Below are 26864 nucleotides of genomic sequence, written 5' to 3'. Positions count from 1 at the left end.
ACTATCGAAAGTAAGGATAAGGAAATATACAAAGTATGATGCATTTTTCCACAGTCAGTACATTACACATAGTATAACATAAAAACTTCGAATACAATTGTGAACTTTAAACTTTGATACATATTCTATACAGTCATGGATCATATATGTAAAACATTTCAGTAATAACGGAGTAAGTAAAAAACATGATAAATAAATTTTCTAACGTCACTATGCAACAGTAGCTGATATAAACAGAATGCGTTTATGTTGCACGAAACTTATAGTAAATTATTGTACTTAATTTTCTATGGAGAGTATTCACTCTCTGGTACTTTACCTGAAACGAGGCCGTTATGGCGGAGAGAACCTCGTAAAATTTTTCCCAAGGGTGGTCTTTTGGTGGTCTGAAGGGGATGACCAGATAGTGTAGACCCAAAAGAGGTACGAGAAGCAGCGTTGCTCTAGTGCAAAGTATAGAACCATCGAATGTATAACCATTTAAACGAATTAGACTTTGTATACGCATGTAAATCAAGATCGTCGTTTCTGTTAATTACCGAAATGCCTGTCGCATGGACCTGGAAGGTTGAGTGCCGATCGTGGGACCTGCCCTCAGCTTCATCAACAGCACCCTCACGATGTTGAAGAGAAACAGCAGGTTGAGAAGAGTGGAAACGCAGACGGGGTAAACGAGGACGTTCATGTAATTGCCTTCGTTGATCCAACACCTGCGATCATCGAGGCGTTTAATTAAACGATCGACTGTTATCGGACCATCGTCGTCGACTTCGAGAACGCCGCGAAGCAACGAGACCGTCTTCGCTTTACAAAATCGTCCACGAATCGGTAACGTTTCCGTCGGCATCGCGTAAGCCAATAACTCACGGTTAGTTTGACAAGAGCGAGACTGGACGGTGATATCTGCGACGCTCGTTAATTTACTGCGACAGAATCTCTTTGTTCATTAGTGATTTCGGTGACGCGGCTGTCCCCGGGGCAAGTGACGGTAACACAATTGCCTTGGTTTGGATTCTGCGGTCCAGGCGCGTGCTGCTTTCACGGAACGCCGCGGTGATTACAGAATGCCCCGGGTATCACCGTCTGCACCGTCCGACTTGGATGCATCGCTCGGTACAGTACGAAATTAACGGTAGCCGGTCGCTTGGCATTACGCTCCGCTGGACGCTACGGTCGTGCGGTTCCTCTTCAATTCCACGCGTACCTGAACAGGACGACGCCACGCTTGCTGGTGACACTGACGTTCCCAGCTACGGTGGCTCAACTATTTACGCGTATTTCAGGCGTACACGACCGATCAACAAACTTTGGAACGACTTGGAGGAGAGTATCACGGTTTTTGGGGTCAGTCGAGGCGCGAATAGCTGACTCGAATTAGAATTCTGTCAGATCTTTGTTGGGGATCACTTGTTGTACTTGAAGAAAAGCGAATCCATTCGTAGAATTATTAACCCTTTCCACTCGAGAGGTTTCACGCAGCAAATCTACCTAACGTTTATTTAGGTTTCATTTCTTTGGAGCTCGAAGTGTCGATAAAACGATTGTCGAAGAGGTACAGGAGACCTTATACTCAAATCCTAGATAACTTAGAATTCGTGGCAATAGAATGCCAAGAAACATCTCGAGTTGTTGACAGATATCAGAAAAACAGGCCTCGAGTGCAAAGGATTAAAACGGCCAGAAACGACCGAGGTGACTTCGAGTTAGTCTTCATGGTTACTCGATTTGTTTTTTGGTACCGTTTGGAACCACTCTAAAATTTAAATATCGGACTAATTTGTATTATTTAAAGAAGAATTACAGTCTAAGAAATATAATCAGTGTAGCGGAGTGGTCAGAAAACTCAACAAATTTAACCCATTCTCCTCATAAAGCTATTCTAACAAAATTTCTACCATGAAAACTGCACGATACAGAGCAATCAAATTTCTGCACAAAATTGTCTTTAAAAATATTGGAAAACCGTCTGTTTTCACTGATCGCTACTAGTACGAGTGCCGACGCAAGTAGAAGCAGGGAGCATTGGTCAGACGCGTCAGGAGCATCGGTCAGTAGCTTTCCTAGAACGGCGCGTCTTTATAGAAATAGTAATTTGGTCGATCGGTGAAACTGTGACGGTGTTTAAAAGGCCAAACGTTGAAGTTTTAGTGACTTCCAGGTTACTTACTGTTCAGTGTCCGCGGCGTTGTCACTTATCGCCCTCAGACTGGCGTAAATCGTGACGATCGCTGCGGGTACCGGCCATCCAAGTGCCATCAGCCATTTTACTAGCTTGTGCTCGCTGGTAAACGCGCTAACGAGCAGGGTGTGAAGGTAAAAACCCTCGCACAACATCCAGGCGTAATTAGTGAGCAAAAAGTAGTGCAGCACGATATGCAAGAGGCGACACATCACCTGAAAATCGGAATACTGTCGTTCAGAAATATTTCAGTACGAGGAAGATAAAATACAGATACGTGAATAGTGTATTGTATACTCTTAGGGATAGTTTCTTTTTTTTTTTTGTATTTAATTGTAACGTAGAAAATGTCTGATGCGGATGTTTATGCGTATTGATATTTTCACGGATTCAGTTTAAATGAAAGTACTTGATTATTGTCATTCTTTTTTTCTTAAATGTAACTATTTTGTTCAGTTGTGAGTATTCACGCTAAAACTAGAGAGGTCGATGCGTGGTGATCCATCATCGTATGTATTAACTTTGTATTACGATATATAATAATAGTCATAGCAATCGTGTTAACAGTTGAGCGATTGTAAGACCAAGTCTGAAGTGTATTTGTCAGTTTCCGTGTTAGTGTATTCCTTAATTTTTCAATTAGAAATAAAGAAACTGTCTACTGTAGAAGGTTAGAAAAATTCACAGACAATGAATGCAAACAGGATAAAAACAGCAGCATGAACAACGTGTGTATACTGTGTGTATGTGTATACAGGGCGATTGTAGAAGCTAGGACGAGCAAAAAATTGATGCAGGAAAACGCTGAATCCCTTAATGGGGGAGAGGGGAGGGGCGGGGGTGGGAGACCATCTTTTGAAGATATACTTTTTTGTGTTCTGGTGCAACGATGCAGGCGCAACGCACAGAAAGTATTCAAACGTTCTACCACTCCGGTGAACATTTTCTACCCGTTCCTTTACATTTTCGTTACATTTCAAAATATACTGCAGAAATACTCGAGCAATTAGTTTCTACTCGAACATCAATTGGAACATAGGGCTGCGAACGCAACCGTGCCTCTTTAAAAACACATATCACACGTCGAGAAAAATGCAGCGTACGCAGAATGGCGTTTATTTATCCAAAAATAGCGCATGGTTCTATTTAATACGAGAGCGTGATCAGTTTGTGGAGATGCATATTCCGCATATTACCAATGTGCGCTTGTCCTATAAATTGCACCAAAATAAAATATTACGTCATCAAAAGATTACAGGGTTCAGCTTCCTCTCGCATCAATTTATCGTAATATTGTTGCAGAGGGAGTTAATTGCTCCTCCCTTCTGTAATTACTTCCTGAGACTAGTTGCAATAATCACGTATGTGCTCCGAAATAAATTTCTCGCTCAAGGGGTATCCAGTGAGCGGAGTGTGAAGGTACGACAATGTCTTCGCACGTACCCCATTATTTAACAGTAAAACCGTGTTCGCGACGATGAACCTGTACCAGACCAGCCAGAGAGCGTTGTTCATAGCGAACGATGCGAACAGGTTCATATGAAGAGTGATCCTCGCGCACCTCAGGGAGCTGCATTCAAGAAAGAACAATGAACACACCGTCGAGTAGAACCGTTCGAGTATCGCGGGTAAAAAATACGTGATAAACACTGCGAGGAGCACTGTAACGCGAAAGGTGGCGTTACGGTAGTTCCAGGTAATTTTAGTCCGATTATAACCGATAATGGAATCGAATCAGGCTTCGGATATGTACTACAGGTAATAATAATTTCACGTCAAAGTCGCGCAGGGTTGTAGACGGTTAATTCGATCGCGCGTTTCTGTAACGTTCCCGGTAGAAACAGAAACTCGACGCTAGATTGTCACGAACTCACCGGAAATACGTGAGGATGCCCAACGACAATAGCAACGCTATCAACGATATCGCGTATCCAGCCTCGTAAATTCCATTGATCACCTGATGCCACTGAAATCAAAATCAATTTCACGGTTAGGCGAGTGATTAATTGTCGCGTGAGAAACGTTTACGCGTACAGATCGGAAATGTTAGTTGTTCTTATCCACGAGCTAACTCGTCGGTTGTATTTTATAAGGAAAGGTAAGGAACGATATGGAAGGAAAAATGGCAATTTTTCGCACTCGTTGGGAAAGCAACATCTTTAGGTATAATAGAACGTCGATTGTTTCAGGAAATGGGAACTTCAATGTTCTGTCATAATCGAGACTCTTAATAATTTAGAGCAATGTTTTGGTTATTGAAAAATAAGTCTTGCGGTGAAAGCAAAACACAAATCAGAGTATCTAGAGAAGAAGAATACTTATTTCTTATAATAAAATTGTATTTTAGGAACAGTAGTTCTTCTCCAACAATTTATTGACAATTTTCTTCTTCGACATTGTACTTTTGAAAAATCGAAATCTTCTTTTGTAAAGAAGAGTTTCTTCGTACATATACATTTCTAACTTTAGCGACAACTGAAGGTCTGAAACGTAAACCAATTTTCAACAGCGATAAGATAGGAAATTATACAAAGCGTCGTGTGCAAGAGATAGAATGAGTTTAGCAGCATTATCAACAAGAGCCATGTAAGCTACCTAGACTGTAATTGTTCGAGTAGCTTTCACCGATCGCAGACATTGTACGTACAAGTTTCCATCTCTGAAGATTGCATATGTCTCGAGTCGATGCATTATTCATCAGTTCTCGAATACATTCACGGGGTTACAACCTCCTCGAGGATGTTCGTACCATCGGGGAGCGGTCGTGATAAGAACCTCTCGATTCGGTCTATTACTCCGAAACTCGTTCAAGCTCCTGGAATACCAAACCTCGCAACTCCGTTTAAAATCAAGAGGAATAGAGACAAGCGGTGTTCTGATTTTGAAAATGACGAGAAAAACTGAATTACCAGGTGTAGAAATCAAGTTTGTAGTTTTCGAAGGATTACCATTTAATTATTAAAAAGAAAACCAATGAAATTTTAATTTTCCCTCGGACACAAAACGTCCAAGTATTTTCTGTGCTTCATTACTACGATGGATGATACTTCAATGTAATAGAATAGCGAGTAAATATTTCTATTTATGCTAAAGTTATGGATAATTAATTGTACAAAAGCAGAGAATTAATTTCTATACCTTGTATGTACAAACAATTTTCCTAGTCCTTATTCGATCGCATTTTCATAAATGATCACAGCCAAAGAATGATCGAAATAGGTCCATATAAAATTGCAATAAAAATAATTTAACGAAAGAAAATCGTAAAGGCTCTTTTGGAAATCTCGTATTCCCATTGCAACAATTTGTGACTCTTTCCCGAGACAGTTCGAATCGTTCTCGATTCGATTTCAGCCGAAACGCTGGAAACCATCGTTTGGACAATAACGAACTTGGACTATGGCATAATGGAATGCAGGACCCCCTCCTCCCCGAAGAACAATCGCATTAAAACAGGCGCGGAAGTTGCGTCGCAGTTGCAACTACTGCATAGTTAGATGAACTTTGCACCAACTTCCGCGGCGTCCAATTACGTTCACCGTCCCTTTGTCCAGCGGAAATTTCATTGAACCCTCTGCCAAGTGGAACGAGCGACACTCTTCGTCTGTTTCGTCCAGCTACGGATGATTCATCGAAGTTTCGCGGAAAGTTTTGTCGCGCGAGCCGATTTCACGCTGGTAATTTCGTTAAATGAAGATCGATCCGTGGATGCACTCGGAACAGGAAGGATTTATTGCGAAGCTAACGAAGCCTTCGGGTTCGAGATCCACGCGTAGATTTATTTCTTGATTTTTTTAAATTTCTATTTAGTAGAAATATTCCGTCTCTTTATTTTTCGTTCTGATTTTATTTTGAAACCTGGCAGAGGATTTATTGATCCGCATGGTATCGGTAACAATCCCACGTGAAATCGTGGTTTTAAATTGTTCACCACTTATTTGTTCACATATCTTCCCGTACGTTCTCATTTATGCGCCACTAAGGGAACTTCGGTCATATTTTTTGCATAAAATGTAATTGAATGTTACTTTTAACGGTCGAGCTATGATACTTTTATGGGAACACTGAAAAACGAAGGTGGAGAATTGTTAGTTCAATAACTCGGAACGAAACGGTACGAGGATACCGTGCAGGTTCCCTGGCCTCCATAAAGAAATGGATATCGTCGTTCGTGAACATTTCAGAACACGGTGGGGCATATACACCAACGTTAAAAAAATTTGTGACGCGTGTTGGCGCAAATTGGCACGGCGCGGAGGACATTTTCCTAATTTTATTGACCCTCTCCAACGACATCCGTCTGCTAAAAATATTGTTAGCTCATTCATATATTTAAGCAGAGATTAATTAAAAGTTCCGACGATTGTGAAATCGAATGGAAATATGATCGAGTATAGACGATAAACTTTCACTAACATCAGATTAATGTTGTTCCAAAAATCACAGAGAAATAAAATGTAATAACTATAATTTAAATTGAATTGGAATTGTGTACTAACTTATTAGCTTCTTACGCTATATCATATTTTCACGTAAAAAAATAAAGTGAGTTCTTTGAAACTAATACACGTTCCAGTAACATTTTTAAATTATTCTAAATTTGCCATTAAAAATTTTCCTGCAAACCATACAAACTATAAAAATGGCAAATGTTAACATTGTACATAAACCGTCGAATTATTGCAACAAACAGGAAAAGTAATACCAGTTATAAAAAAGGAACGTTAGGAGTATAAACGTTGGAATCTTACAATCTTCAGTCGCGAAACAAGGGAATTTCCACGGTAATACTATCGCGCGGGCTCCCAGTTTTATTTTCACTGGAATTGTTACTTGTTCCTGCCTCTGGTCGTAACTTCAACGATTGTATTGCATATTAAAATACTTTCGGAACCGGCGTACCAGAAATAGAGGCAGGGGGGAGAGGGGGTAAAAAGACTTTGCAGGAGAAAGAAGTGGATTTTTAATTAGCATTTATTAATTCCAGGCCGCTGCTCGCGAATAACCATGAAATAAAAGTAAACGGGGTTCGAACCAGGCATTACTGGATTAAAAAGGAGATCGTTTTTTGTAAGTTTCATTCATTAGCGGACTCGAATACTAAGGTACGCATTAATCGTGATCATTTGTAATTCCATACAGAAAATCAGATTTTACAGGGTTCGTTTAATGAGATTCGGGTCTCATCGGTTATTCTGATTAACGTTTGCGCAACACAAATATTACATAAAGCTACGATGATATTTGCCCAATATAAATATCGTAGAAATTTATATTAATATTTGCCTAAATTTTGTATGAATTTTGTTTGCAATGGAATAAAAGAATCTACGAAGCAAATATTTTTGAACAAACACATGTTATCTACAGGCTATCCTAGTCTCACTTTAACCTGAATTTCTATTTCCTAAGCAATTTAAATTACATTCCCATTTATTGTGACGTCGTTCTATCCTTCAATCTTTCTCCAAAGAAAAATTGATTCGCCGAGCGATTCCTTTAACTCCCACTGGGAAATTTGAAAAGGACGAGGGGTTCCTTTCATCCGTCCGCTGTTTTTACATATTTATTATACTTCCTTATTTCATCCTGGCAGTTTCCATCCTGTCCCTGGCCTCCTGTTTTATTCTATCGTATGCTCTCCATTTATTACGAAATGTATGCGCGTACATACTGCTGTTCCAAAGTGTGGTGCATACTTTCAAAATAAAGTAACCCTTGCATACGAGAATGTTTACTCGGGGTGAAAATTATAGGTATACGAAATAATCTGCCATGGTAGAGCTTAGTAAATTATGAGTTGCAATTTGCCAGGGGGCGATTAAATTTCCAGAGTAAAATGTTTAGGTTATAATTTTGTTTTTTTTACGAATATAAATACGGCACTCTACTTTTCTATTCTATTCATATAATTTTTGATGGATTAATTAATTCGATGTCTTTTCTTAACGAACGAACAAAATTATTACGAGGCCTTGTTCGATATACTTACATTGAGGTCTTTCATGTCTACGCATGTCGTGTAATTGCTCCAGACTTGATCGGACGCCGGATGGCGAAACCAGGTACCGTTCGACTCGCAATGTTTGTGCGCCATCACTGAAACAAACAAATCGAAGCCTGTCAATAATTTATTACAGAACGACGGTTAATACGCTTTTCCCATTTCCTATTGACGTACAAAAAGTGACACTTGCAAGAATCAGGAAGCAAAGCTTCCTTTAGCCCTTCACGGTGTTACGCCGAGCCTCGATCGACAGAATTCTACCGAAATAAGCAAATCTGGACAGGAAAGGGTTAAGCTTCGGCAGATATACGTTAGATCCGCCTGTGGACGTGGACATTGGAATCGTAAAGCAGCTTTCCACGTGACTTTCCCGATAATTCCCTCGGAAACACATAAATCTCGAGCATGGGACGCGACGACGCGCGTACATGACATGCGAACGCGAATTTCCATGTGTTCTTGTCCCTTTCGCGTAGACAATTATTCGGTGAATACGTCTGGGAGACAAAAGTCCCGGCGAACAATGGGATTTTCGTTGCAGCCAGCCGCGCACGTTTTGTCTTCGCAGCCAGATGACATCTGATAATACCAGTCGACAGTCGAAGTTTCCAAATTTCGAGCATCCATTAATAATTGGCAAAACGTTTAACGTCGATGCAACTAACGTACACGTCTGTAACAAGACGTTTTCTTTATTTTTATATAGATTTTTGTATATGTCTATATTTCTTTTGCTAATTAGTCTCGAATAAATAATTTATGTTCCTATGAGTATTGTTGTATTACCTATTCTACTTTTAATAACGCGTGATTTACTAAATAAATACTTTCAATATCTAAACAATATTATTTCATCTTTTCACTAAAACAGTTAAGAGATTTGATCAAATCACTTTCTTTAGGGAAATGACCTCACAGATTTGTTATTTTAACATCTCCCGTGAATTGATCATCCACCTCAGGGATTTGATCAAATCTCTATTTTTATCATTTCTCTGCGACATATACGTTTTACATACCTTTTAATTTCAATTTTTTATACCTTCGATATTGCGTTACTTTAAGTATAATGCTCTTGAATGAAAAAAAAAAACACGAGAAAGAATTCATGGACCACCCTATGTAGTATACCACCATTCTCCTCGAATACGCCGAGGACGCGCAGCATCCATCAGCGTCACAGCAGCGAATAAAGTTAAGGAACGTAAAATCTTTTGGTGGTTAGAGCCCCCCGAAAAGCATTTGGAAAACGGCTTTTATAGGTACTTACTCGAAAAAGCAAGAGTCACCACGTTTCGCGACATCAAGGCTCGACTGTTCCCTTAATCCCTTGGCATTAGATTTTCAAACTCAGCCGACGTGATTCATTGTCGCACTACGGAGATTACATTATCTCGAGTACTACGCTAACGTTATTTAGTTACTCGCGATGAAATTCGCAAAAAATTTTAGAATTCTTGCCCGCGATCTACCTTTGAGGTGAACTTTTTCGAATTTTCGGTTATTTTAGCTGGAACGGCCCTTTTTCTCCAATAAACATTTTCACTCAGGGAACTTTATTTTCCGCCGAAAAAAGGGATCGCTTTCCTTTTTGCTCGCGAACGGAGGCTAACTCGAACCATTAAAGCTGGAACGTTTGTCGAAGGCAACGCGCGATATACCCGTTCCCATTTCAAAGGACGACACAGAAAAGAAATGATTGACGCATTGAGACCAGCGACCTAAACGTCTTCCTCTGTAGAATATCGAGAGAAAAAACGTACGATTCATCTAGCCATGTATTAACGAGCTGTAAAGTGGGACAATTCTCTTTCTCAGATGTGCAGTTATATAATAATAATATAGTACGTATAATATAGCTAATATACGATAATATACATATAAATACATACAACATGTTTCAAAAATGTTTGACAAACCGAAATGTTCGAATTCCTCGTGCAAAGAGAAACCGAAAAGTCCATTTGCAATCCAAAGTTTCGTTTTCGAGATACAATGAATATTCCTTGAGTGTCGCGATAATTTGTTCCTTCCATCAATAAGAGCCCCAACGCGGTTTCAACATTCAAATTAATACATTTTTGAATAAATCTGAATAAATCTGACTGGATAATACAATTTTTATCATTATTTATGGAATCTTGCCAGCGCGATTGCAATTTGTATATCGTTCTTAATAAATATTCACATATTTTTTTTGAAACTTGTTGCACTCAGAACTGACAGAACCATCCGATAGACCTAATAATATATATGATTTGGGAATAATAATGATATGCCATATTATCAAGGTACACTAAATCTGCGTGCTTGTACTCACGAGATACAATAAAATCTACATGATATTAAATTTACAAGATAAACCAACTGTACGAGGTATACCGAATGTTCGAAACATAGTAAACGTCCTAGATAAACCGAACGTGCAAGGTACACTAAAAGTTTTGAGGCATCGTAACACTACGCGACACTATCCATACCCTCTACCTAGTTCGGAGAATTAACGCAAAGCGGGAACAGATTGATCGACAAATGAAGTTGCTCGGTGGTCAATTATGCAGGTCCAGGAGTTAAGTTTGAGGATCGCGGAGTTTGAAACTCTTCGGGTACTCGAGCAACTTGCGTCTCTCTTGAAATCAATAGAGGCTCGTCAGGAAGTACATACTGCACATTGGAGGGGCCAAAGGAACAAGTAACAGCTGCTCGAATATCCAACAATCCCTTCAAGGTCGATCCGCGATTCTTATGGGGATCCATCTATCTATCTTTTTTTTTTATTTTTTTTTAATTGGTGGAAGAGACTTTGAATACTCAATGATCCTAGGATCCTAGATCACGTTCAAAGACGTCACAGTCGAGCAAGTGTCCACCTTCACGTGGCTTCCGCCATGAGTACCTCTGAAGAAAATCCATCGAAACATGTTCATCAACATTTTTAATTCAATAAAATGGTGACAGAATCGCAATATCACGCCAATGTGAATATTTTTACAATAAATTTGGGAGCAAGAATTATTGTTATAATACCTCGCCAAGCAGCAGATCAGTATTAATCGATGTACTGGAAATCTATACGCCGAGGCATCTCGGCTTTCAATTAGGTCTACGATTAATAAAACAGGAGACGTGATTTAAAGCGCGACAAAGTAAAAACGGGGATTATAAAAATAATATGTCAGGGAGAGGTCTCGTGTACGACGATAAAGTAATGAAACAAACCATGGAGCGCATTTTTCATTATGAAATACGTGAGGGGGGTCTGGTTATGGTAGCAAAATAATTAGACGACGAAAAAACCTGATACATATCCTCTTTGTTCCCGTTCGTATATATTTTGATGGCTTGATAAACTGTCGGAACAAATATTAAAATGCAGAACCAGTAAAGCATTAAATGAATTCATAAGAATATTCCCTCGTCAATCATTTTACTTTCATCGTCCAAAAATATTTCTAGAGGATATATTTCAAATACCGCGTAAAAATATTTTACTTCGCGCTGCACGTTATCAAAATAAATGTAATCCTACTTGTCGCAATTTCTCTTTCCATCTAAAACATTTGTACGACTAGGTACTATTTGTTACTTCAAGATAGCATGTGAAGTATTTTTCGAACTGAAAATTTTACTCAGTTTTTGTTTAAATACGATGAAAGCTTCCATCGCTGGGAAAAGTCTCTCCGTCGTGGCGAAGTAGGATAGAAATTTTAAAAAAAAAAAGTAGAACGATTGAGGAGACTACAATCGACCATTCTCAAAGCTTCTTGGCCTGTTTGCCGATCAAACACATTAATGCACGCGCGCACGCATTTCCCGAGGATTTCCCCGCAAATATTCAGCTGATTTTCAAACGGAACAGAATACTTGAATCCTCTCATCCCGACCATTTTCTGCTCTAGAAGCATTTTAAGCTACTGGATGGAAGATTGTTTCATTTCAACACTCGTCGAAGTTAAATTACTGAACAGCAAAGTCAATACATAACCGAAGAGTGTTACTCGATCATTTATGTTTTGACTATTCGGTCGTGTAGCTCTTTATCGTCGCAAGCTTGAATAACGGATAAAGGAGCGATTTAAATGAAACTTCCACACGATTTAACGTCAAATATTGACGTTAGAATTTTTATTGGAAGTAATACCGTTATTTAAACACATGCGGTGAATTTTCAACGAAGAGCTTGTACTAAAAATACACAAAATTTAGTATCAAGAAAACGTTAAAGTTATTCCGTTTGTTCCAAATAATACAAGAAATAGTAATTATTAAGATTCAACCGTGTAAGAGTAATTTTTAATATAATTATATTAACGAAACTCGAGATAACGAAGTATTAAATTTTCAGAAGAGTGACCATGGAATGTTGTTAATAATTTTTAAGAATGCATGATGTATATACATTTATTTAAACTACCAAGTGACGCAGCTCGTTCAGAATAAAATCAAGCTCTCGCTGAATAATAATTAATGTAAAATTTCCTGTGTTTTTTCCACGATCTCACGGTTCGTTGTATACAAATTTTCATTTCCATTTTCCGCCATATATTAATTGAACCAGTTCGCTCGACCGGATTTAATGGATTGATTTTCATGGTAAAAGTAGCAGCATCAATTTCGGATAATCGCTTCTATCGGAAGTTTGTGCGATTCTTGCGGAAACTCGGGATTGCTGCGAGATTGAAACCAATTTCTGATTTCAAGGCTCGCGTGTATTTTTGATTGTTATTTCGACTGATAAAAATACTTTTCTAAACGAATTTAATACAATTTCTTGACTCAGCGATGAAAGAGAAATAAGTAGGAGAAATACCATAAAATAGCGTTAAATACCAAATTTACGTTTAAATATTTACGTTTAAATTGCCCCAATCACACTCAAAGTACAAGCCCATTGTCCGAGATCTACCATCTTCCCTCCGCCATTCCAGAGAATGAAGCACTTTCGAGATTACGTGCCGCGGGTTATTTCCTGGACTCGTAAATGACGAGTTTCTTGCCCCGGGGTAATGTTCGCGATCGTAAACGGTCTATTTTTTATTAGCGCAACGAGCGACTCCGTCGCGCAACGATCTGTTGATATCTGGCACGCTTCGATAACAAAGACGCGTTTCTCTGCATTAGCATCGCCCTCGAATTCCATCGTTCGCCGGATTAACAGAGACGTTATTGCGTCTTTGGCACTCTTTCCGAACCTATCGATCTGAGACGGTTAACCACCTGATGAACACTCGAGAACGTGCTCGTGCATCAGCTAAGGCTGGCTTCGCATTAGGTACTCGCTCAAGAAGCCCATTACCTTCCCGCAGCGTTATCAAGGGGTGAAATGCCACACTGGAAACTATAAAGATTCGATTTTCGTCATTCGCGGCGGAGCTAGTCTTAAAGAGACGAGGATTGTGGTTCGTGATTTTTGATGAGGTTTTTGATGGAAAAGAGGATGGCCAGGGCTAGTTGTAGAATTATACTAGTTAGGACTAAATTAGGACTATGTTAGCATATGCTACAGCGTTATTAAGGGGTGAAATGGTACACTGGAAATTTTAAAAATTCCATTTTCGTTATTCTCGCAATCGGAGGAGCTAGTCTTAAAGAGACAAGGATTGTGGTTCGTGGTTTTTGATCAGGTCGTTTTTGATGAAAAAGAGGATGGTCGGGACTAGATCAGAAAGTAGAGAGTTAGTTTCTTCTAGAGTTGGTACTAGAGTTACTTTCTCCCGACTAGAGTTAGTTTCTTCTTTTTAGTAGTCCATGATTCAAATTTCCAGAATTTTCGAAATCGTGACCATCCCTTGTCAGTTTAAAACGCGTTATCGGAAGCGAAGAACGATTACCCGCGACGCTCAGCAGTTTAGGAACAACTTTCGCAGTTCCTTAGCTTTGAACCTATGTTCCCCTAAGTGAGTTACACGAGTTTTCTTTACCCTTACACTTCAGTTCGCAACGCAGGCTGCTTGGTGCTGTTAAACTTGCGCTCGTGTATTATTTAAAACCTGTGTCGATCATTGCTACGACGCGCTAACCTCCCTCGCGAATAGCAATCATCGGACGAGTGTCTGTCGATTTCCAATTCTTCGTTTTTCATCATAGAACTCGCGTTCGTAGGCATATTCTAGTATTATTGTCTATTGTAATACATTACTCTTTGGCAATATTGAGAAGCGATTTATTTTTTATCAATTATGACGAGTGCACGTGTAATAGATTCATACGCAAGTAAAAAATTACTTTATATGCAAACTCGCAGAAGGTGATTCTAACCAGGAATAATTCAACACGAACGTTAATGAACATTGTGAAAGAGTTATTTATTGATAGTTAATACCCGCGAGGTGCTTGAGCCTTGGCAGTGATAACTCGTACAGGAAATACAAAATAAATATAATATCGTGCTTGAGTGTTTACTCGTCAAAGATGAAATGTTTCGCGTCGTATCAATCACTTCGAGCTGTCGACCTTAGAGACCTCGTCGAAATTGAAGCACGGTGTAATCTACATGAAATTACAGTTCCTCCGATAGAATTAGAGGCTATTCAAAAATGCAAAAATCTGTAAAATATCAACGACGATACACGTGTTACAACATTTAAAAAATAAGACTTTTATTCGAGTTTTATTTATTTCACTGTGCCTGGGAAAATATTGCGAAAAGTATTTTTAAGAGCAATTAGGCATACAAAGAAGTACGATCTCATTGTTCGAAATTTATAGCTACCGGAAATACATTCGCGAAGTCGCTGAAATATGCATCAGCGCGCGAAACGATGGCAAAACGAGTCCCCGGAATGATTCTCCATGGCGTGCCATAATTTTACCCATAAACGTGATTTACCGTCGCGGGGAATGCACGCGACGTGTGTACAGACGATTCTTCGGACTTTCAACATTCCGCATTTTGCGAATGATTACGCGCCATTCGCAATGCTAACGGGTAGAATTTAAATGATTCATGGCCTTCGGATGAAGTGGACCCTGATGAAGAGTAAATACTGGTTGCTTTTCAATTGGGTTGACGCATCTTTAAGCATACTATGTACACAAGAATGCAAAAGTATGTGTAAATTATTCACGACGCGATTGAAGTTACGTTTGCGATGTCAATTGGGTTAATATTATTCTTCGATAATGCGCCATTAATGAAAATGTCTTGGTATTTTTTGATTCATGATAGAAATGTCTATCGCCGCGATGCTCTAACTCCCGATCTACGTATTTCTTAGCTTTTCAATATTCATCTTCGTGAAGGAAAGAACAAAATCAATTTCTATGTAACAATAAAGTAAATAGATCCCTTGAATCGTACCCAATGTATAATACAACATTCTTCTTGCAGACCACTTGTTGCTTTCAATTAGTCATCGACACGTCAGCATGATTAGAACGAAAATACGTGCAACGCGTGTCACGCCCAATTTCAGAACTCCGCGGTTCGATTTAACTACTAGAAAAAGAACTGCACGATAAGGAGAATTGACTGGCAGTCGAGGTTCTCAGTTGCAGCTACCTTTCGATTTCGTTTGATTAACTTGTCACGACTAAGAGGAGAAGAAATATGGTGGCAAACTTACTGATAACATCGATAGCAGAACGTACTCTATTTTATTTTCAATCTGGTTTACGTTAGGTGCGATTATGCGAATTTATCAGGCTTAAAATATCATATTAATTTTAATCATCAATCACTCAAGATTATTACTGATTGGAAGTCACTGTTTCTGAAAGGATACATTTGTCATAAAAACGTTACTTATCGTTCTTCGAATTTTACGAGAGTCAGTATCACCAATAATTTTGCAATTTATTTTAGCAGAATGATTGAAACGGAGCTCCTTATACGCGACTAGAATACCTGCGCCAGATTCTATCTCCTGACATTGCAATATCGATTGATACAAAAAATGAGATGCATCGTATTTCGTAGAAAAATGTGGAAATTATTCTTTGTCCGAGTCTATAACCGAGAAGAACTTTGCTCCACGAACCATAAATATCCCACAGGGCGATTTTCATTATCGAGGGGACAATTGATTCACGTCTGAGAATTAGTGGGTTCGATTCGACTAATTCGCCGGACCAATCGACCGAGAAGGAATAAAAATGGGGGACCCGAGGCAAGATAAATCCCCTAGTCACGTGTGTAAGTCACTTCCGTTCGGTAAAAAGCTTGAAACCGATCGTTCGTTTCGCATTCACGTTTGCAGAGTTCTTCTCGATGGATGAGATTGAACTTTTTCTAGATCGTTCGTGTAACGTTAGATTTATTCCACGTAGAGGATGGTGCAATTTTTTTGTTTCCATTTGTTCTTGATAAAACTTGGTGAAAAATGCTCGAAATCCTCGGCATAGCGATGTATCAACTTTTTATCGATGATTATCTTTTAATATCTCAGAAAATATCTGAAAGATTTCTGCGTGAGATGAATCGAAAAAATTACCAAATGTATTTGAAGATATACCTAAAATATTCTCGAAGATAACAGAAAATTCGAGGAAATCTTTCTTTGCAAAAAATAATGATTAAAAGCACTTAAGGTTCGATCTCTTCAGTCGGTTGCCCCTCTTAATAATTATTTTTCCGTCCTAGAATCTATACTATTCGGAAACATTAAATTATCATCGTTCCAGAGTTTTCTATCCTTCCGCTTTAAGTTTTATCGAGATCCTCGACTTTAACGCTCCGTTGTCCGCCTTTTCTCTTCCTTCGTATCCGTCGTGTCGCAAAAACCCTCCGGGTACTCTCGTTACTTTGCTCTTTTATTTCCGATATGCTTGGCTGTGACTTCTCGCAGTCGCAAAAAGAAAATGCGGGAAGATCATTTCGCGCGATCTCTGCGGCTAGACTTTTTATTTTCCTTTCCTTTTCTAGTCGACATTTCACGGCGTTACAAATTGCTAGATAGCATTCGATCCGTAAGGGTTTAAGTTTATCGCGATATCGCGCAACTTTCGCGCCATGAATTCGATAAGAGATCCGATTTTCGTAATCATTTCATCGTGAAAGTTTTTGTTGGGACGCATCGTTGTGTGTTTATATCAGAGAATAATAATTTTTCAGCCGCGAGCAAGCTATTATTGTTTATTTTACGTTTGAAATTATTCTCTCGGAGCCATCCTCGGAAATTGTGTAACTGAATATTGCAGTTTTGTAAAGTGGAGCCATCCTCGGAAATTGTGTAACTGAATATTGCAGTTTTGTAAAGTGGATCGTAAAAAGAATTTACCGAGTAATAATTCACTGAAATTAAAATATGAAAAGACTTTATAATGTATTTCATCGAGGAAGACTAGAACTATAATTCGGAATAAAATTAATTTTGTTTAAATGAATGAATATAAATGGAAAAAGTATGAATATCGTATGATACTATTCATTTTAATCAATTCGATGCAGAAACGAGAGCCAACAGATAAATTACATTAAACGACTGTTTCAATGTATCTCTGAGGGGGATGGAACACTTTCCTTTTCCCAGAACTGTGCGATTATTAGGTCAGTTATTCTTCCGCGGAAATCGCCCTTATCGCGTAAACCGTATCACCTACTGTTTTGCACTCGATCTCGTTGACTCTCTTTCGTTCTCGCTATTTCTCACTCTCGTCCCCCAGCGCATTCCGACCCGCGATGGATAACACCGGTCAACTCTTGGGATATCTTCCTCCTACGCCAACTGTATTTATGTTTCCCCGAGACTTACAACCGAATCCCCTCGCGAATGGACTCTATCCTCTGAAAGACCACACATTACTCAAAACGCGAACGACTGCCGCAACCTAAGAATACCGTACACGAAACGGTCAGTTTTACGACCCTTAACCTCTTATCACTGTGCGTATATATGGCCGTATAGTAAGTGCCATTTGTTTTTATTTCATCCCTCCACATTTTCGCCACTAGTGCACATTCGTGCAACGACACGAACAACGAAAAATATTTTTTCGAAGCTTATTATCTGTCTGATTCATAGGATGCGAGATTCGTTTTAATCAGACTTACTGGAAGTTTAACAAAATTCGTAATTCGTTACTTTTCTTTAATTGTATAGTACACCAATTCTCCAAACTTGTAAAGATCCTCGGAGTCCCAATTCCCTCCAAATTGAAACGTTAAGTCGACATAAATATCCGATTCGGCGTAGCCGTTAGGTCAGAGTGCAATTCGCTGCACGATCGGCGGAAACGGGAGAGCTGGGATCGCGAAACTCGATGAGAATCTTCGTCGGGCGGCGAAACACGTTGTCAGAAATTTCGCCGTCGAGTTTCCGCGGGAAGGAAACTAAATACGGGACACCGGATACCCGAAATTATTTTCGAATCAAAAAGGGGAAAACACGGACGGTTGATTCGTGGACGAATGGGAACGGTAACGGATAGCTTCGTTCGCCGCGTATCGATTTTCACGGGACGGTTCAGTTTACCCGCATTTTCATCTCGTGTTTCTTGGGGAAAGAGTTTGCTACTTGTCGCTTCGAGTCAGTTTTCCAGAGACGTCTTATTCGCGGAACGAAAGGACGAAGTTAATATCGTTTGGCGCCCGTCACTGGCCACGGCAGACAACGTCGCCGGTACAACGAACATCTTCGCACCTTTTCTCTGTTTTTTAAGTGAAAGAGCGAGGAAGCTTTATTCTGTTCGTGAATAAATATCAATGATATAAAGAATCTTGGTGTCAGCGATTTCTCTCTAACTACTGTCGTTTTGATTATTTCTAGGTGAAATTTTGTTTAGTTGCTCTTTAAGTTCTGGCAGAAATTTTCGTCATTTTCCAATTCGCCCTGAAAAGGCGAGAAAATTCTTTTCGTGGATATTTGCACAAAAATGGTTCCAATTCATGGACGATTTAAATAGAAATAATATCGTTATATTTTATGAAAAACATAACATTATACTTTCAGAGAGACTTCTATACTGTAGAAGAGTACATGAATATATTAAATAAATAAAAAGAACTGAAAATTAGGATGAAAATACGCAATAACGACACGGTGTTCGGTAGAAATTTAATAAAAGATCGTCTTTTGAAGTCTCCCAAACTCGACAGAAAAAAAAGATAAGGAAAAATGTACTCTGAGTGAAAAGGATCGCGCAACAAGTAGGTCGCTTCAGCCTTTGAAGTAAGTACAACTTGTCCGTTACGAATGAATCGAATATTTTTCAGCGGGCTGAGGTAAAGGCTGAAGCAGCCTTTATAAACTGTTGTTACGCTTATCATCCAATCTTTTCGCTATCTGTATCGTGCCGTTAATTCTGAGCTTTTCTGATGAAGATAAATTTACTTATCGATGTTTATTCGTGGCAACCACGTTATTTTTCAGAGATAAAACAATTGTTTTTTCCATGCTTCTGAGTAATAGTTAAATTTAAAATAATTATAAAATAAGAAGCTCGTCATTTTGTCTTCCTTGGGGCGTTGGGGCGCGATAGATCCATCCCTGAAATTAAATTATTCTTTCGCTCCAGACATTCAAGTACTCGATTGACGCGACTACTCGACATCTGTTCGCGCGTCGATGACCATTATTACGACCTCGAGAAGCTTTATCCCTTCTCGGCGAAATTACTTCATGCTGAAGAACACGTGACCGTCGTTAAACGTCTTTGGAATCCTCGCAGCCGGATTCAAACCTGTTTCGATGCAGCGATATCCAGAAAAAAAAAAATTGTAACCATTACCTTTTTCTCAAATAACGTTGAGAAGACCGAGGTACTGAAACAACCATTTAAATAATTATATCTCGTCTTCGTTAGGTGTATTAATATCATCGGAAACCTTCAATTATAAAATCAGACGGTATCATAAAAGTTAATCGAGCTAACTTATTTTCGGAGTAAAATTTGGAATTTTATCGAGACCTACGTACGTTCTTCGGCCTTTGTTTACAAAGGAAACGCGTTAACCGTTACTCTTGGCATGTAAATACGCCCCGTGGCGGGGATATAACTACACATTGTAGGCATATCAAACACACAGTACAAACTGAGCATACTTCCACGCGTTGGCCATCACGTATCCCCTCCTCTACGGCTGTTCGACGACTCCGAGTTGCAGAAGACTTTAAAACCTCGCTGCTAGGCGAGCCCTCGGATTAGTTCATGCTACTGCTCCGACAAGTTTGCGTCCAGGCGTATCACATGGCGTGCAAAAATCCGGTAGTGAACGTGAAGCAGGGGCAGCTGCGCGGCGTGGTCGAGGACAACGTCTATGGCGAACAATACCTCGCCTTTCGTGGGATCCCGTACGCGAAGCCTCCCACTGGTCCGCTCAGGTTCAAGGTGAATGTTAACGTGCTCGGAGAGGTCGCATAGGTAACGATTGCGCCGTCACTCGACTCCAACAGACCAACGTGCCAATGGTTCCCAATCTTTGTTTCGCTGACGGTCCGAGGTGAATTGTTGCCGAGGGACTTGGAGACTTTACATTCGCAACGACTGTAAGAGAAGACCAATGGTTCCCGATCTTCGTTTTCTTGGGATTCGAGGTGAATCGGTGTTGAGGGACTTGCGGACGTTACACAGATAACCACTGTGACGTTACACGAGTCCAAGAGACCGAGAGCTAATTGCTCCAAATCTTCTGCTTCGCTGAGATCCGAGATAAATTGCTGTTGAGGGACTTGCGGACGTTACACAGATAACCACTGTGACGTTGCACGAGTCCAAGAGACCAATGGTTCCCAATTTCTGTTTCGCTGACGGTCCGAGGTGAATTGTTGCCGAGGGACTTGAAAACTTTACATCGGTAACGACTGCGACGTTGCTCGACTCGAAGAGTTCAATGCTTCCCAATCTTCGTTTTGTTGAGATTCGAGGTTAATTGTCGTTGGCGGACATACGAAAGTTACACAGATAACCACTGTGACATCACTTGACAACAAGAAGTGACCAATGGTTCCCAATCTTGATTTCGCTCAATGTCACATCTCATTTCATGGATGATAACACCAATAGATGCTAGTGATAACCTTCTTTGAGTGCCTCGTGTCGTTAGATATTCGATTGTGTCAGTGGACTTTGTGATTTTCACATGATTTTTTAAGTGAAAGTGGATTTCTCCGACCGTTTTATTTTATATGCTGATCATCGGCAAGCTGATATATGTAGTTAATTATTATGGTCGTAAATAGTTTAGACGTCTTCGTATAATGTTGGGCATTCAACGTTTCAAATAAATGTTAATCGAGATTTAAATGGAGCATGTTGTTGCAGGATATTAATTATTAATTTTTAATTAAATAAGTTGAAAAAAAAAATGAGATCGGTGAACTCAGAAACATTCTGTACTTTAATCACAATGATTTTTGTGATTAAAGGTTATCTTAACGCTGTGTAAATAAGCGACGAAAACAAAAAGTATCAAACATGGAACTTGATTTATGTACGCTAATTAAACCATACTCGTAAATTACATTTATCCAACTGTTCTTACTTACAAGCTTTTTGCTAGTCACACAACATACATATGATTTATATATCTTAATGCTTGTTGATAGTAGGAATCTTGAACAAAAATTTAGGTGATCAACGTTACAAGAAAGTATCTCAACTATTAATGAACACGATAAACTACTCTGCTTAATGATAAGCTACACGGAAAATAAAATGGTCGAATAAATTTATAAGAAACTCAACGTTTAGTAACGCAAGGCGTACACTCAACGCGTTGGAAAACAGACTCTAGTAATTTCTGCGTGCTTTGTTATCCGTTACTTGGGTTATCGCGCTATTTGCCGTGATACATTTATTACAATTCAACGCTTCCTATCAGAACTATGCCAAGGCCTGTCTTGCACGTCAAGACATACGAGTTTCATATCTTCGATGCAACATAAGCATTTATTACAAAGACCCATTTCCTTGGTTACACAGACAAGACAATTCCAACGAATGCCTTATCTGGTTTTTCCTTCTATTCTAGTTAGATATTTATAGCGTGTCCTCGTTAGTATTATGGAAATTTTGCTCGCGATAAATATTGTTACAGATCTCTAGAACGTTCAATGGAAAGTTTGATTCGAATAATACGCGATGAGTAATAAATTCTAATATTCAGGTCAATCGTGCGAGAAATTAGACTCGAATACGATACCAGACATATGTTATATCAATTTATATGTAAACAATTCGGTTGAAAACCACTCAAAAACGTTCTGCATTTTAAACAATACGATTTCCGACGAAAAGAATAATATCTTTGTATGTCAAAGTCGAAAAAAAAGATATATATAGACGTGTCGAATTGAGTAACCTCCTCCTTTTCGAAGTCGATTAAAAATAAATTTCAAGGGCTTGTTCCAAAATTCTTGTCTTCGAACGTATAGTATTCTAAATATTTTTTCCGGTACTATCACGGCTATCGAGTAGAACAAATTCACCTGAAAGTGCCTCGAAACAACGTGATATTTGTATCACTGTTAAATAAATTGGTTATTGCACAAAACGTGAAATACTATTCTTTTTTAGTTTTCACTCGCAGGTTCATTTTTCTGAATCTAATGGAAGCTATGCGTAGTACATAAGTATTAAATAATAATAGTTTCAATTTAATGTCTCGCATGGAATGTAAAATGTTACTTTTATTTAATTAATTTGTCTTTAATTCGTTCTTTAGAGACTGATGATTTGAGTCAGAAGAATTCAGTAGATCCAGACATTCCCGACTTGAACTTTTCGCACAATCGTCGGCATACCATTCAACAGGTTTATCCTACACGTTCACGTACAAGTGCGATACAGGTGCTGCGTAAGAAGAAACTAACTGAAAAACTGCGAATATAAAAAGACGCATACAATCCAGGAGACGGCGTTCAGACGCGCAAGATGAAGAAAACGTTTAAATTCATAGATTCATTCGCGAAGGAATTCCCCGTTATTATCGATGCATGTAACGTACAATACTGTACGCTATTAATGTATCCCAATCGCAGTCCCGTAACGGAAAACTAATTGGTGGTGAGAAATGGACCCAAATGTAATTGCTCGGAGATAAACACATTCGTTTCTTACACATTCGTAAAGAGGTTAATTGTAGCGTACACGTTTTTGCTACCATTCATGTAATACACATACAACTGGTATTGAACAAATGTGGACAAACAACGACATGTACATCGCTATATATTCACGTAACAATTTTAGCAATTTGAGTATATCACAAGATTTTCAGTCTGCAGTTTTGTGACAATGACAATGTAGGTATATCTACAATATTGAAGCGAAGCAGCGTGTTTGTACGTTGAAATAGATCCACGGATCGAGACTGCTTTGACTTATTTGTATTCGATTAGAGAACAAAAAGATCGAATTCGTCCATTTAAAATTCAACCCTCGCAAGATTAAGACGCAACTCTGTTAATTGAAAATATTTTTAAATACAACAATTTCGGCATACGCGTCAGGATACGTTCCCTCGATTATCCTAAAAGTTGTTAGCAGACATTTTTTCGTTCGCTTCCAAAAAAATTCGTAAGTATGCTCCTGGCTTCTCCCCTTACATGATCGAGCGACAGTTTTTACATCGATATATAGGAGAACGTAGACTTTCGAGTAAAAAAAAAAATACTATTGACCTTTAAGCAAATCGACAGTTAACGAATAGTTTATTTCTACCCAGGATTCCCAACCTCCCGAGCCATGGACCGGATGCAGGGACGCCACCAAGTACAGCAACATTTGCGCTCAGTTCGACTTCATTGTACGAGAAGTGGTCGGAAGCGACGATTGCCTGTATCTGAACGTGTACACGCCATTGGATAACGCAGCCACGAAGCGGTCTGTGATGGTCTGGGTGCACGGCGGTGCCTTTGTTCAAGGATCCGGCGACAACTATATTTATGGGCCCGATTATCTCATTCGCAAGGACATCGTCCTGGTCACCATTAATTACAGGCTTGGGATATTGGGTGGGTAACTCCACAAGTATTAACGTTTATATGTAATGAGTTTTGTCGAAACCATCGTTTCTCAACGTGATAAGCTTAGTACTCTCTAGTCTTCTCTAGCTAAGCTCAGTATCCTCTGGCCCCCTGTAGCTAAGCTTACTACCTTTTAGTCTACCATAGTTGAGCTCAGTACCCTTTAGGCATCTGTAGCAAAGCTTAGTATCATCTAGTATGATGTAGTTGAGCTCAGTACCCTCTAGCTCCCCAACAGCTGAGCCTAGTACCCACTAAACCCCTAAACTAAGCTATTTCGACTATTACATCATTAAATTTTAAGCTTTCAATAATTTAAAGTGCGCGGATCAAAAAGCGAATCTGACAAAGTGGGCGTTTAGACCGGATAGGTTGAGAGACACCGATCCAAACTATTTCCCCGACAGCGACAGACCGAACACAGCGATAGCAGCACCAGCAGCACTATGCTAAATTGCAATTACGTTGCGTCACTCCTTTATTTCGCCAATGGAAAAAGCTTCACGTGGATAGAGAATGCAAATTATTCGTTCGAATCGTTGCAGGTTTCCTCAACACACAGAACGAAATGGCTCCAGGTAATCAAGGACTGAAGGACCAAGTGATGGCGCTGAGATGGGTCAAGGATAATATCGCGAGCTTTGGCGGTGATCCAGAGAACGTCACGATATTCGGAGAGAGTGCTGGGGCTGCCTCGGTGCACTTTCTCAGCATATCGCCCATGGCTCGAGGTAAGATGGGAGATTTCGATGAGAGAACCACTCGAAGAATTTAAATTTTAGATCGAAATTGGGGGCCTTTCGTCAGAATATATTATTTCTAACATTAAGATCAAGGAGGACGTCCTGGGTTCCTTGATACAAAGACATTCGTCGAAAAAAGGAAATTTTCCAATAAACAAACATCTATATAGATAAAAAGTCCGCTGTACTCTGGATTGCAGGATTGTTTCACAAAGTGATAGCGCAGAGCGGAGTGGCGTTGAATCCCTGGACCATGAGCGCCAAGAACTCAAAAGAGTCCGTGTTTCAGCTGGTTGCCAAACTAGGCAAAGAGACGACCGATATTGAAGCAGCCGTGGAATATCTGACGACGTTGGACCCGCTAGAAATCATAGTCGCCGAGTGTCAACTTCTCACGCCAGAGGTAAAGCCAAATGCGACTACTTTGTATAGCGACTTAACAAAAACATTCAGTTTTCGTAATTGAAAATCTATTTTTTTTACACTTGTCACCTCTGTTACCGCTCTGCACTTGTGAAATAATTATTTTAATACCCGTTACGTTTAACGTTAATATGGTATCTTTACTAATTCTTGAATTTCTATTTCATCGTTAATTTTATAGGACAGGTTCACTATGTTTGGATTCTTCGGACCAACCGTCGACGATAAATCCCCGAACCCATTTATTCCACAACATCCAACGGTTCTAATGAAAGACGCTCCTAGCGTGCCCTATTTGCTTGGTCACAATGGTAACGAAGGAAGCTTCTTGGTTACGAGTAAGTTCACGTTACCATTTGCTACATTTCACTCAAGTTCAGTTAACCGAACGAGCTTGGCTATTATTTCCTTGTTATTACACAAAGTGCTTGTTTTGTTGAATTAAGAATTTTAGTTGTAACGTTGATTTATATATTTTCAGCGCTGCAGCGTTTTAAAAACTACGAGAAAATCAACAACAATTTCGAGATCACCATCTTTCCGAGCACACTGGACTCGCTGAAGAAAGACGGTGTTTCTATCGAAGATTTGAAGCGTATATATTTCGGCGATCAACCGATCGGCGAGAAAACATTGCAAAACTATGCGGATTTGCAAAGCGACATGGCGTTCCTTCAAGGTATTCACTACGTGGCCAAAGATTTAAGAGAGAAGTACCCCCAGAATACGTACTTTTACAAATTTTGCTACGAAACCGGCGAGTCGTTGATGAAACAAAAATTGGAAGTCACTTTGCCAGGTATGGTGCACAATTGTTCTCTATTATTGTTTAATTCAGTACACATTGATATGCATATTATTTACAGGGACGACACATGCCGAAGATCTGTATTTCCTCTTCTTCCCACACGTGATTAAGCTGGCGGACATGAAACCACCGGGACCTGGAAGCGACGACTACAAAGTCATAGAGTACTTCACTCAAATGTGGACCGACTTTGCAAAAACTGGGTATGCGACGCGTAATTTCGATTTAATCCTATGAATTCTCTGAAATTGTCTGAATTATGAATTTTCTGAAATCCCATGAACCTTTAGTCTAATTCATTTATTTCATACGTATCCTTTTTTATTTAAGGAATCCAACTCCAGTAACCACAAATCTGATCTCGACCATTTGGAAACCCATGGGCAAAGGCAACGAATACAATTATTTAGAGATAACCGAAAAACTTCAGATGAAAACTGACAAACTGGACGAACACACCTTCAACTGGAAGAAAATGAAGAACAAGTTGTGATTACTAATTTCTCGCTATCTGTAATTTGTATATACGCATGCCTGTGAGATTAATCAATAATACCAGTGAAATAGGCGGAACAAATGTGTAAAATTCTACTTAAATAAAACAAGAATCAAAATTTAGATAATCGATTCTCTAATAATTCCTCTCGGTCGTACATTCTAAAGGAGCACACATTGGTTGTAAAACTAAATATTGGAGCAATCTGTGTGTTTCATTATTATTCAACGTAATGAAATGGAGGGTATGAAATTAATTTCAATTTTACACTTGTAATCTGATAGAAGAACAACAATAAGCAAA

General features: G+C 39.3%; 2 protein-coding genes across 19 annotated transcripts in view; one reads left to right on the top strand and one right to left on the bottom strand.

Moving 5' to 3' along the window:
* LOC128878272 (calcitonin gene-related peptide type 1 receptor-like) overlaps positions 1–26864 on the bottom strand; it is a 113879-nt gene that overhangs the window by 3272 nt on the left and 83743 nt on the right. For 16 of the 18 annotated variants that reach the window (XM_054126340.1, XM_054126347.1, XM_054126335.1 and 13 more), the window contains 6 exons: positions 8172–8278; positions 4054–4145; positions 3623–3749; positions 2168–2394; positions 540–710; positions 320–443 (listed from right to left, as the gene is read on the bottom strand). In XM_054126340.1, the coding sequence (XP_053982315.1) occupies positions 320–443; positions 540–710; positions 2168–2394; positions 3623–3749; positions 4054–4145; positions 8172–8278 (848 nt within the window). Of the gene's footprint in view, positions 1–319; positions 444–539; positions 711–2167; positions 2395–3622; positions 3750–4053; positions 4146–8171; positions 8279–20158; positions 20281–26864 lie in introns of those variants that run through there. The other 2 variants (XM_054126349.1, XM_054126350.1) reach the window with 2 other exon arrangements.
* LOC128878268 (esterase FE4-like) lies at positions 20248–26642 on the top strand. The gene is made up of 8 exons (XM_054126327.1): positions 20248–20453; positions 23791–24079; positions 24637–24822; positions 25035–25237; positions 25439–25595; positions 25739–26056; positions 26124–26268; positions 26396–26642. The coding sequence occupies exons 1-8, from the start codon at positions 20274–20276 to the stop codon at positions 26556–26558; spliced, it is 1641 nt and encodes a 546-aa protein (XP_053982302.1). The 5' UTR covers positions 20248–20273; the 3' UTR covers positions 26559–26642.

The sequence above is a fragment of the Hylaeus volcanicus genome, chromosome 6, assembly GCF_026283585.1.
Source record: "Hylaeus volcanicus isolate JK05 chromosome 6, UHH_iyHylVolc1.0_haploid, whole genome shotgun sequence".
Lineage (NCBI taxonomy): Eukaryota > Metazoa > Arthropoda > Insecta > Hymenoptera > Colletidae > Hylaeus > Hylaeus volcanicus.
Note: the sequence above shows the minus strand (reverse complement) of the source record. Positions and strands in the feature narration are given on the sequence as shown.

What these genes read in the sequence shown, in the direction of transcription:
- LOC128878268 (XM_054126327.1), top strand. Translation starts at nt 20,274, where the DNA reads ATGCTACTGCTCCGACAAGTTTGCGTCCAGGCGTATCACATGGCGTGC. An exon ending in AGGAAGCTTCTTGGTTACGA is followed by an intron (nt 25,596 to 25,738) that starts GTAAGTTCACGT and finishes ATATATTTTCAG; the next exon opens with CGCTGCAGCGTTTTAAAAAC. An exon ending in ACCGACTTTGCAAAAACTGG is followed by an intron (nt 26,269 to 26,395) that starts GTATGCGACGCG and finishes TTTTTATTTAAG; the next exon opens with GAATCCAACTCCAGTAACCA.